The sequence below is a fragment of the Colletotrichum truncatum genome (genome assembly GCF_014235925.2).
Source record: "Colletotrichum truncatum strain CMES1059 chromosome Unknown Contig_0009, whole genome shotgun sequence".
Taxonomy (NCBI): Eukaryota; Fungi; Ascomycota; class Sordariomycetes; order Glomerellales; family Glomerellaceae; genus Colletotrichum; species Colletotrichum truncatum.
In genome coordinates, this window is record NW_027222406.1 from 2,430,348 (window position 1) to 2,442,849 (window position 12,502).

Here is a 12,502-nt window from a genome sequence, read left to right on the forward strand (position 1 = left end):
GTAGGAACCAGCTAAGAACCTGGAACACGCTCAGGAAGAACTCTAACAATACTGGCACTAGAGGACGTCTCTGGACCCTAGTCGTCCAAACCGACGCCAGACTAATCCACGACGCCAATAGCACCCAGGGAATGAAGTACACCCACAGTTTCCGAGCTAGCACTCTGCAAACCAAGAACCTCGGAACGATACTCATTCTCAACCTCCTCCACACGCCGCAAACCAGATCGAATGAGATCAGTCGCCTCACGATTGATGTCCTTGCGACGCCTTCGTAAACGACGAATCTTCGCCATAAGAGCTAACTGCTCTTCTTCAGCTTTCTCAAGCTCATCATCAATTTTTATTTTCTGTTGCCGAACCCGAATGAGGGAAGCCGCGGAAGGACCGTGAATGTCGCAAGAATGCTTATCGGCAACGCAACGCGAACAACGAGAAGAATTAACTTCGGAAACGACGCAGTCGACACCGGCAGCCGCGCAACCGGAACAAGGGACAGGCATGATGAACCCGAACAAATCGACAAGCTGGCTAAGTTCCTTATAAGCCACAGGGTTCTTTGATTTGGATTTTTGAACGCGACCTGACATGATGTCAGCATCATGAATAAACAAGGAAGCACGATTGACGACTCCCCAACCTGGGAAGCCACGACCTACTTATGTTGGCCTTGAGGACAAGACCATCGAGGGGAGACCTGATGTTACGACCCGTTAGATACACCTAACAGGACCCACTCGGTTGGGCGGTTATGACAGGACTTTGTATGCAGGGCCACGGGAACAAAAGGTAACCTCTCGGAACGGAAGAACTATAGAACGGAACAAGTCACGTGATGAATCATTCTAGGTCAGAATGATCCAAGAAGAGTTGGGGGCCAACGGATCATGTTCGATCAATATGATCTCCAACGACTACAGACAATACGTGTAGATAGACTCCTATATAGACCAGGACTTGAGTACCTGCTCAAGCCCTCTAGATAGTTCTTCAGCAATCAACTTGTGATTCATCCTCGAATGACTTTCAGCTTATCTCTCAGTATTGTGAATACTAAGAACCTCGTTACCATAGTGTAAGACTGATCACCTTACCCTAACCCTACGATCTACCAGAACGACCTCTACGAACCAGTGTTAGTCTCTTACTGCACCTTCTGTTAGCAGAACCCTACTGTCAGATAGCTGGCCGTAACAAGCTACTAAGGTATTACTAAAACCTAGAAGAGAATTAGATAATATTATAATAAATAAGTTACTTATAAGAATATAGCCGAAGTAATTAAGGATTATAAAGTCTATATTAAAAGCAAGCCTAATAGATATAAACTATATAGAGAATTATAGCTATTATTAATACCTCTTATACTATAGTACTTGATTTTACTAGACTTTATAATTAAGCTACTATTATTAAAAAAACTACTTACTAAGGTAAAATACGATAGTATATTAGTTATAATAAAGCGACTTACTAAATATGCTTATTTCGTACCTTACTTAGAATTAAGCATAGCCGAAGATTTAGTATATACCTTCTTTAGAATTATCGTTAGCTAATATAGATTATTATAGGAAATCGTATCTAATAAAGGATCTATCTTTATATCTAAGTTTTAGAGATCTTTAATCTTATAACTAGGAGTAAAGTATAAACTTAGTATTACTTTCTATTTATAAACCAATAGATAAATAAAAAGAATTAATTAGATTTTAGAAATATATTTTAAATACTATATTAACTATAAACAAGATAATTAGGTTAAGTTACTACCTATAGCATAATTCGTATATAATAGCATAGTAGGAGAAAGTACTTAAGAATTACTTTTCTTTCTTAACTATAGATTTAACCTTACTATATATAGAGAACCTTGATAAGGTTTAGTAGCGATAAAAGCTATTATAGATATTAAGAAACTTAAGAAAATCTAAGAAAACCTACTAAAAGACTTAGAATTTATACGATAACGAATAAAAAAATACGTAGACTGTTTAAGGATAAAAGACTATCTTTTAAAGAGGGAGATAGCGCCTACCTCCTTAGACGTAATATTAAAACGAAACAACTTAGTAATAAACTCGACTTTAAGAAACTAAAACCTTTCGAAATTACTAAGAGAATTTCTAAAGTTAATTATAAGTTAAAACTATTAGAAATTATAAAATATTACTTAGTCTTCTATATCTTACTTCTTAAACTAGTATTAAAAGGTTTATATATAAGTAATTATATCGAAGTAGATATTAACGATACTAAGTATAAAGTCGAGAAAGTTCTAGACTATTATATAATAAAAGACTATTAACTAAAATACTTTATTAAATAGAAAGGCTATAGATATAAAGATAATTTATAAGAACTAGCAAAATACTTAAAAAATACTTTAGAAAAACTATATAAATATTAGGAAGAAGAAAAACATATAAGCTAAAGCAATATATAACTACCAAAAGGATATAAAATACCGGGATAGTAAGAATAACGCCTAGCAACTAAAATAGTTAAAAGAATAAAAAGCTAACGGTAACCTAAGCTACGAAATCATTACTTTATAATACCGTATCCTAGTTAATTAAGTCTACGTAATTATCTACTTATAAACCTATTACTATAGAAGACTCCGGACTTAGAGAGTTAGGAGCCTAGACTACCTCCGTAGGAAGTTTATCTATTACTAACTAACCCTTTTTAAATACTATTCGTTTCTTACTATATAACTTTTTAAGACAAGCTAACGACTTATCTATTTCTACTTACGCTTTATATAAAATAGCAACTTTTATTTTAAATACCTCTTCCTTAGCTATCTTTTTACGCTTAAGACGACTAGACTTATCTAGTAAGCGATTTACTAAGGGGATTTAGTAAAATACGTAATATAAGTAAGAAGGAAGACTTATAAGTATAGATAGCGATACTAATAGCATCGTAAGAACGACTACGACGAGTATACTTACTATACTTCTTATAACGCTTAAGCATCTTATATCATAACCTTTTTAATTAACAAAACGTATAAGCTATAACCTTAAAACTAGACTAAGCAATCTCGAGTAATTAAGTAAGACGACGAAGAGTAGAAGTACCTTAGCTAGGAGAGGACTTCGATTTTTCAACGCGACCTAACATAGTATTAGCATTATTAAAGGAAGTATAATTAAGGATCCCTAACCTAGGATTAATATACCTACTTATAAGCCTTGAAGATAAGACCTTTCGGGGGAGACCTAATGTTACGACTTGTTCGTTATGCTTAATAGAAAGTTAATAGACTTACTTAGGCTAGCAGCTATACTACTAGATATATATAAGATATATAGGAAATAATAAGTTACTACCGAAATAGAAGAACTATTATATAGGTTACGTAATAATAAGAAGGTAAGTATTAATAAGGAATTAGTAAGCGCTTACGCTAAGATAAGTAAGCGCTTACGATAAGCAAGGTAAGCGCTTACTAAAGCTACCTAGAATACTTACTTTAAGACTTATATATAGACTAAGACCTAAGCACCTGCTTAAAGACTTTTAGATAGTTCTTTAGCAATCAACTTATAATTTATCCTCGATGACTTTTAGCTTAGCTTATAGTTTGTAATATTACTATACCTCGTTACCTAGTATAAGACTAATCACCTTACCCTAACCCTCGATCTACTAGTATGATATACTTATATACGACGCAAGACCTATTGTTAGTATCGTAGCCTTAACTTCTGTTAGCAGAAACCCTATTATCACTAGCTAGCCGTAACATCTTGCCTCTCTAGCCGTTACTACTATCGTTACCTTACCTTTACTATTACTACCTCTAAGGAAAAGAAGAAGTACGACTATTATAACTATAATTACGAGACTACGAAATGCTATATCGCCTACCTTAATCTTATCCCTCTATACTATGTTAACCGGGATAAGTTGATTAAAAAAGCGAGAAAGTATATATATAGCGATCGCTACTGCTAGGATTAGCTTACTTTTGTTAATTATCATAGTTAATAAGTCGTTCTAGTCATTGTTGTCCATTAGGTTAGGTCTATCCTAGGTCTAGCGAACAGGTGGTCTAATATACCTATAGGGCGGTCTAGGGCGACAGTATCGCCCCACGTGTGGCAGCCCCACTGGCAGCCACACTGGCAGCCCCATAACTGTGGCATCCCTACTGTTGTGTCTAATAGAACTGTGACAGGTGCCCGTCCCGAAAAAGACGATCGTCCCGATCGTTTCGGCTGCCTAAACATGACTTTAAACGGCTTAATAACATGACTTCCTTAGGCCTCTATTAGTGCTAGGCGTAATAGGGGGGTATGCCTAAGGCTGGCTGTAATTAACTAGCTGGGTGTAACTGTCTGGCTGGGCGTAACTGTCTGGCTGGCTGGCTGGCTGGCTGTAATTAACTAGCTGGGCGTAACTGTCTGGCTGGGCGTAACTGTCTGGCTGGCTGGCTGGCTGGCTGTAATTAACTAGCTGGGTTGGCCTAAAGCGGGCACTTAGTCCCTTCTGTAGGCCGTACCATCCTAGGGCCCTATACCGGTTCCTTTCTACGGGCCTAAGGTGATATTCCCACCAGCTGAGTGCTTTACCTCTGAGTAGGCTCTGCCATTCTCGGAGGACTTCGTCTCGAGCGTATGGATTAACGATTTTCCTTCTAATTGCTGAGAGCCATAGATCTACGTCTCGGTAGCATAGTGTCTGTTAGTCATAGAATATAGGCTCCCTGCCGTACTTACTGTCGGCGTCGGGCTAGAATACTCTGTATTGTTGCTGAATGTTTGTTATGGCTGCGAATCTTCTCCCTGGGTCTGGTAGGAAAAGCAGTTGCTGTTGTTGTCGTTGGGACTGTAGCATAGTCATACAGAGGCTAATTTCGGTATAGATATGGGTATGCTTAGCGGCGTTGAAGAGGGTCTGTAGAAACGGCGCAGAAGCCCGTTCTATAACTTCTATGGTCTGGCCGGCAGTCTCGGCAGTAGTCTCAGTAGTCTCGGCAGTAGTCTCGGCAGTAGTCTCGGCAGTAGTCTCGGCAGTAGTCTCGGTAGTAGTCTCGGCAGTCTCGGCAGTCTTAGCAGTCTCCTGCTGTGGGATTCTAGCCTTACAGGCTGAGGGCTGGCAGCCTTGTTGTAGGTGTCGGAATAGGGCGTTGCGAGATGTGAAATCGCTATAGCAGATGCGACAGCGAAACTGGCTTCCACAGCTATTGGCATAGACGTGGCGGAAGAGAGCGTTCTTGCTGGGGAATCTAGCGCTATACTTCCGGCAGGGCTCTGGGCGCTGTTGGCGGGTCTGGATAGCCTCGAGGTCGTCAATTGACGGCCATACCGTTGGGTCCCACGCTGGCGTAGGCGTAGAGGGATAACGGCGTTGACGGTGCGAGGGGTGATGGTCTCGCGTAGGGTCTTGAGGGGAGGCGAATAGTATAGCTAGTGCGCGCATATTGGCGGCGTCGGCGTTAGCAGCAGCGTTAGCAGCAGAATTAGCCTGGTGCAGGCGGATTAGCCACGGTCTAGTATTTCTTAACGGATTGAAAAAAGTAGCTTATTTGCCTATGCTGAAAAATTAACTATGAGGTCGCGAGGGATCGCAAAGTAGGTCGTGCTACCACTTGTCACAGTTAATAAGTCGTTCTAGTCATTGTTGTCCATTAGGTTAGGTCTATCCTAGGTCTAGCGAACAGGTGGTCTAATATACCTATAGGGCGGTCTAGGGCGACAGTATCGCCCCACGTGTGGCAGCCCCACTGGCAGCCACACTGGCAGCCCTATAACTGTGGCATCCCTACTGTTGTGTCTAATAGAACTGTGACATTAATAGTACCTGCTAGACTATTATTAAAGCGTTACCTACTATCTTAGGTTAGTCTGCCCTTGCCTTTATCGCTAGCCTAGTAGTTTTTACTATTACTTATAATAACCTTATTACTTAAGACGATATTATTCTCGATTCTAGTTATACTATTTTAACTTTTAATAACTTGCGATATTTTATTAAGTATGTTAAAAAGAGCGATTTAATACCTTCTACTTTTGCCTCTAGCGCTTTAGTCTAGTTACTTAGCATAGGTACCGTCTTCTTCTAAACCTTAGACCTTACTAACCTTAACGTTATTTACGATTAGATACTTTATAATATTAAGTATAACCTTTCTAGCCTAGCTAACTTACTTAGCCCTAGAAAACTTTATCGTAATTACGTAGAATATAATTAGCAGACCTTAAGCTTTATATACGTAATATAGCATACTTCCTTTGCTAAAGTTTATTAGGTTTCTAACGTTTACGTCGTTAAGACTTATGATATTGGAAATTATATGCCTTAAGACATTGCTATTAGCCTTATAGCCTTCTAGGCTACCTAGCGACTGTCTCTTAAACTAATATACCGCCGGCTAGTTTACGCCTACCTATTACGTATTATAAAGGCTTGCTACCGTGTTAGCATTCGGTTTATAACGTTAGAAATTAACGCTTTCTTTTATAAGTCTTGCTATCTAAGCAAATCTACTAAACGGATTAGTCGAGACTAACCCTTTTTACTTATAAGTATCGGTAATAAAATTTACCTTAATCTCGTTAGTATTCTTCCCTTATTAATAAAAGGGAACTATTAGGTTTTATACCTTATAGATAAGTATAGTAGTTACTATTAGGTTGTTTTTCTACCTAACTATAAGTTTGCTACTATCTTAGTAGCTATTAAGAAATAGGATACTAAATTCTATAGTCTTACTAGCCTTAAGCCTAAGGTTTAGGTTTTTAATAATACTCCTAAGCTAACGTCCCACACCCACTTCTGGGCACCCCCCACATTTGGGCACCCCATTTACACCAAAAACGCCGTTTTTCGAAATTCTATATTAAACTAAATACTTTACTTATTAAAGAGAATAAATATATGTTAAATAGATTAAGACTTAATTATAATACTTAAGTAGCTATATACTAGTATTATTGATAATAAGTATTATAAATTCAAGGTTTAACATTTATAATACTAATTTACCTAGCCTATATCTTAATATATAAAATAGGTAGAGATATTTAACTAATATGATTAGAATTTTTAAGTAAGATATAGTAGATTTATATATTCTTATACTTAGTAAAAAATTCTTTAAGCTTAGAATAATATTTTAAAATTTCCCTTAAGAAAAGTTTCTATTATAGAATTTTAACCCTTAATTATACTATATTTACTAAAGTAATACTTTTAAATCTCTTTTAGATATAATTATATACTTTTAATAAGTATAAATATTAATTTCCTAGATTTTTTAAATAAGTATATATGAGCGAAAATATATTTTTCTAATGTTAAGGAATACTAGTAAGTTACTAGTATCTACTAACATTTTAAAGCTTTTAGTTTTAAACTTCTATATTATAACTATTATTATATTTAAACCTTTATAAAAAATTAGATGGCTATAATTATACTTAACATAGTTTATATATATTTCTTTTCTTAGTAAGTATAGTAGTTAGTTTAATATAGAATTTCGAAAAACGGCGTTTTTGGTGTAAATGGGGTGCCCAAATGTGGGGGGTGCCCAGAAGTGGGTGTGGGACGTTAATCAAGGTTTTTAACAACCCTTACTTTAAGGGTATTTATTATAATACGACTATTGCTTATATGCCTTTTATAAATAGTATTATTAAGCGTATTAGTTATATTATTATCGAAGGCGCCTAGATATAGCTAATTAATATATCCTTTTTAGAGGAACTATAGGATTATAGTATCGATTTAGTAACTTAGATTCTTAACTTCTTGCTTATACCTTCTAAGGGTAACTTAAGCCTTTACGAGATTATAGCGAGAGAGCTAAACTTAGCTGCTAAACGTAAGGCTTTTTATATTAAATATCTCTAAACGTTTAGCTATACTGCCTACGTATATAAAAAAGGCTCTCGACGCCTTATACGCTTTGCTAAGATAGAACTATAAGTAATTAAGGGATTCCTCGTCGGTTACGGTTTTCTTCGTAGCTATATTTACTATATTTACCTACCTGATCAAAAGGAGGTTATTTACTATAGAGATATTTAATTTCGTAAGGAACTATATAAGATAGTATTGCTTCTAACTACTAGCATACTTAATATTAATAAAATTAAATATAATATTACGTTTATTAAACTAGATATTATTATCTAGTATATTATCTATTAGAAGCCTATTAAAGGTAAAAACCTATAACTAGTAATCTTAAGCTAGATAAAACTATCGTTAAGAAAGTAATAATACCTACTAATATATATCTTATATCTTTATTATTAGAAAGTCTATTAGAAACTATTACTATACCTTATAATAGTATTACTAACGAATTAAATAATAACGAATTCGTTACTTCTATAAAAATAATAGAAACTGATTACTAAGACCTTGATTCCCTTTCTACAATTATTAAGGAAGTAACGAGTCAACTAGTAAAGTCCTCTCGACCTTGCTACGCCTTAGCCTAGCGACTACCTAGTTACTACTAAGCCGCTAGTAGCATACGCTCTTATGCTAAAAAGACCTTCCTATCTACTAATATTCTAGCTTTACTAACTTCTTATTAATTTTCTCTTAGTATGCTTTCTATTACTACCTTTTCGAAAGTCTTACTTAACGGCATAGTAATCCCGAAGTCTTACCGTAAGGCATAGAAGAGCTTATAATAGCTTTAGTAGGAATAAGCCTTCAAACGAGAGATAACTTAATTTATAAAAAAGGGGGTTTACGAAGTCGTTTACTTACTACGTAATACTAAAGTCTTGCCTAGTAAGTAGGTATATAATATTAAAACTAATAAAAATAACGAAATCGTATGTTATAAGGCTTAATATATAGTTTATAAAAACTATAAGAAAGGTAACTAGTTATCGTAAAAGGTTTACGCTATAGTTGCTTCTACTACCGTAACCTGCTTTTTCTTCGTAGTTATTATACTTCTCGATCTTAAATACGAAGTATATAATTTCGATACTACTTTCCTAGCCGCCTTAATTCTAGAAGGGGTTAAGGTATACGTCTAGCCTCTTACTAGCTATACTACTATAGATAATAAGGTTTAGCTACTTTATAAAGTACTTTATAGATTAAGAAAATTACTATTTTAATAGTTCCATCTTATTAAAAGTAAAATAAAACGAATTAGCTTTACTATTATTAATAAGGAGGTTTATCTCTTTATTAATTATAAGATTAAAGCATACGTTCTTATATACGTCGACGATAACGCTATTACTATTCTTAATAAGTAAGTTATAATAGAAGTTTATCGTCTCTTCGAGAAGGTCTGTTCTTTTAAAAACCTTAGCAAGGCTACCGATTTTCTCGGTTTCTAGATTAAACGCGATAAGGCTGCTAGTAAGATTTTCGTCTCTCAGGCTAAGTATGCGAAAGCAATGCTTTAACGATTCGACTTTAATAGTTTAAGCATTGTTAAGACGCTTATAGTAATTACTAACGATCTGCCTATTACCTAGGATAAGAATAAGTACTTACTTAACGAATAATAACTTTATATTAAATAGACTAGCTACCTTAACTTCTTAGTAGCTAGAACTTACGTTAATATAGCCTATATTGTTAGTAAATTATTATAAGCAAATTTAAAGCTTTCTAAAGCTTATCTTCGTATTATTAAGTACTTATTCCGATACCTTAAAGGTATTATTTATCTTAGTATTATACTTAGAGGTATCTTTACGATTAATAAGTTAAGGCTTTATACTATTATAAATACCTTTTTTATTAATAATAAGCTATTATAAGTCTTAATAGGTAGTTATATCGTCTTCCTTGCTAATATGCTAATTACTTAGAAGTCGAAGAAATAGACTTTCGTAACTTTAAGTATTACGAAGGCTAAATTTATTAATCTTATACTTATAGTAATTATTATAAAATAAATTAGACGTTATCTCTCCTAACTACTTAGCAAACCTATTACTACGCTTACTATCATATTTACTAATAATACTAATAGCTATAATAACGTTATAAACCTACTTAACAAGGCATAAACCTACTATATCGACGTCCGATATAAATAAATTATATAGAAGGTTTATACTGCGAAAAGCATCAAACTCCAGCTTATTAAGGGCGTTGATATAGCTGCCGATAGACTTACGAAGCTACTAGTTGCGGTTAAATACAAGGAATTCGTTCGTTTGTTAGGCATGGCGGAGGGATTGGATTGAGAGGGGGATTTTGAGACTATAGGACTATTGATATTGAGACTTCGGGATTCGGAGGATTTCACAGCCTCCTATTGGCTAGGTTTAACCGGTAATTGACCGAGTTTTCTAATAGTTGAGAACTCCTCGGATTTGGAGGATTTGGGACTTTTCCTGTATTTCCTATTATTCTACTGCTTTTTCGCTGAGGAGTCTGAGAGGGGGTGTGGGTGGCAGGCCTCGCCGGCCCGTCACGTGGGCTGACGGCCGCCACCACTGGTCTTAGCCAGCCTCCACAGCCCTCTAGCCAGTTAGTTAGTTCTTCCACCAACAACACCACTTTTCCCATTCTGAGCGTTCTGTGCCGGTTCTCGCCCACATCATTATCCATCTGGCAAGGGATATAACGATGGGTCTGTTGGGTAAAACGGTCATGAGCCAGTCAGCTCTGGCTTAGTGGCACTTGCAAGGGAAGCTTTCGCCGAATATCAACAAAATAACTACGCTGAAGCCAGGATACTCCCGGGCACTCCGTTATCTGCAACCTGCAGCCTCATGGGAGATACCGCACCTCAGGCATCACGAGCCGCGTGTGCCGAGACTTTACTAGGTATCGACGTCTCGATTCTATATTGCACCATGTGCAATTTGATAGTCAACCCACTGGATCATAACGAAACCGGCCAAAGCAGCGTGAAACTAGATGGCTGTCTCCACTGCATATAGATCGGCGGCCAACCCGACCCCTGGCTATTAAGCCACGACTATTTGACCCCCATCCTCACCTAGGTACGAAGCGATATTTTCGAGTATTTTTTACAAAATCTAAACTGGCAACTCACATCAGATCAAAGTTTATTTATTTTCATATCAAAAATGAAGCTTATTTCGACTTTAGTTGTTCTTGCCTGCGCTGGCGCCGTTGCGGCTGTAAGTTGAAGAATTCTTGCTGATCTTTGTCATTGGAGGCTAAGATTACTAACTGGAATATGCCTCTAGGACCACACGGCCAATGCAAAGACAAACATACAAGTGAAGCGAGATGCGGGTTCATGGAACCTACAAACCAGAGAGCAGTCCAAAGATGCGCCTTTGAAAGAACGCGATCTGGAAGCAACTAAGACGAATCCCCGACAAAAGCGGGCTGATGGTACCTGGAACCTCGTCCCCAGACAGTCAATCACGAAGCAGGCTACACCTGAGGATATTGCAGCGGATATCTTGGACACGGATCATCATGAAAAGCGAGCTGAAGAGGGTCCGACTAAGGTCAACCCCCGGAAAAAGCGGGCTGACGGAACCTGGAACCTCGTACCCAGACAGTCAGTTACTCAGCCTGTGATAAATCCGAAGAAGAGAGCCGTGGATGCCTTGGGCGCAGAGCCGCTTGAAAAGCGATTCGAGGAGGCACCGACCAAGGCCAACCCCCGACAAAAGCGGGCTGATGGTACCTGGAACCTCGTCCCCAGAGCGTCAATTACCAAGCAGGCGACACCTGACAACGGAGCAGCGGATGTTATGGACGCAAAACTGCATGAAAAGCGAGCTGGAGAGGAATTGACTAAGACTAATCCCCGACAAAAGCGAGCTGATGGTACCTGGAATCTCGTCCCCAGAGCGTCAATCACCAAGCAGGCAACACCCGAGGACAAAGCAGCGGGTGTCTTGGACACGGATCATCATGAGAAGCGAGCTGAAGTGGAATCGACCAAGACAAACCCCCGACAAAAGCGGGCTGATGGTACCTGGAACCTCGTACCTAGGCAGTCGATTACCAAGCAGGCAACACCTGAGGAGAGAGACGCAGGTTTCTAAATGTCAGCCATTACAAAAAGCGAACGGAGGGGGTGACCAGCCAAGACAGGGACGGACAGACGAAGTCTGAAATTTCACCCCCAGAGAGACAGTACCATTGCTGGGGTAGAAAGGAAGAGTGAATGCGAAGAGGCGGAGGGGCATACCTACCAAGGCTAGTGCCGCAGTTGAGGCGTGAGCATGGAGTGTTTTGATTTTGCGTTGAAGAACAAAAGGCAGCCTGGGTGCGCAGTTGAGCTGAGTGTATGTAAGAGTCAGAGTCACATGTAACTTGCAAAGTATAGAAAGAGTATGGTTTGATAAGTTGAATTAGTAGTGTATTTCCGTTTCAATCTTTATTCAGTTATCCAGATGAGCACGTGGCCGCCGTAATGAGGTTTCCTGGTCCGGCAAATGTCAAGAAGCATATCCAATGTGAGGAAAACATGGCAAATAGCGTCATACGGTTTACGAGATTGGTCTATGCCATGGGAAACGGATATGGAAGTAAAAACAAACCAGTTTCATTTTTCAAA

The 12,502-nt window shown here is 37.7% G+C and overlaps 3 protein-coding genes across 3 annotated transcripts; 1 reads left to right on the forward strand and 2 right to left on the reverse strand.

The window, feature by feature from the left end:
- Nucleotides 1-101: 101 nt before the first annotated feature.
- Nucleotides 102-590, reverse strand: CTRU02_213192 (uncharacterized protein; the record flags this gene model as incomplete). The annotated part of the gene is made up of 1 exon (XM_036730808.1): nucleotides 102-590. The coding sequence occupies one exon, from the start codon at nucleotides 588-590 to the stop codon at nucleotides 102-104; it is 489 nt and encodes a 162-aa protein (XP_036577338.1).
- Nucleotides 591-4,746: 4,156 nt separating this feature from the next.
- On the reverse strand, nucleotides 4,747-5,436 carry CTRU02_213193 (uncharacterized protein; the record flags this gene model as incomplete). Its single annotated transcript, XM_036730809.2, has 1 exon — nucleotides 4,747-5,436. The coding sequence occupies one exon, from the start codon at nucleotides 5,434-5,436 to the stop codon at nucleotides 4,747-4,749; it is 690 nt and encodes a 229-aa protein (XP_036577339.2).
- Nucleotides 5,437-11,048: 5,612 nt separating this feature from the next.
- On the forward strand, nucleotides 11,049-11,987 carry CTRU02_213194 (uncharacterized protein; the record flags this gene model as incomplete). Its single annotated transcript, XM_036730810.1, has 2 exons — nucleotides 11,049-11,102; nucleotides 11,172-11,987. The coding sequence occupies 2 exons, from the start codon at nucleotides 11,049-11,051 to the stop codon at nucleotides 11,985-11,987; spliced, it is 870 nt and encodes a 289-aa protein (XP_036577340.1).
- Nucleotides 11,988-12,502: the final 515 nt, after the last annotated feature.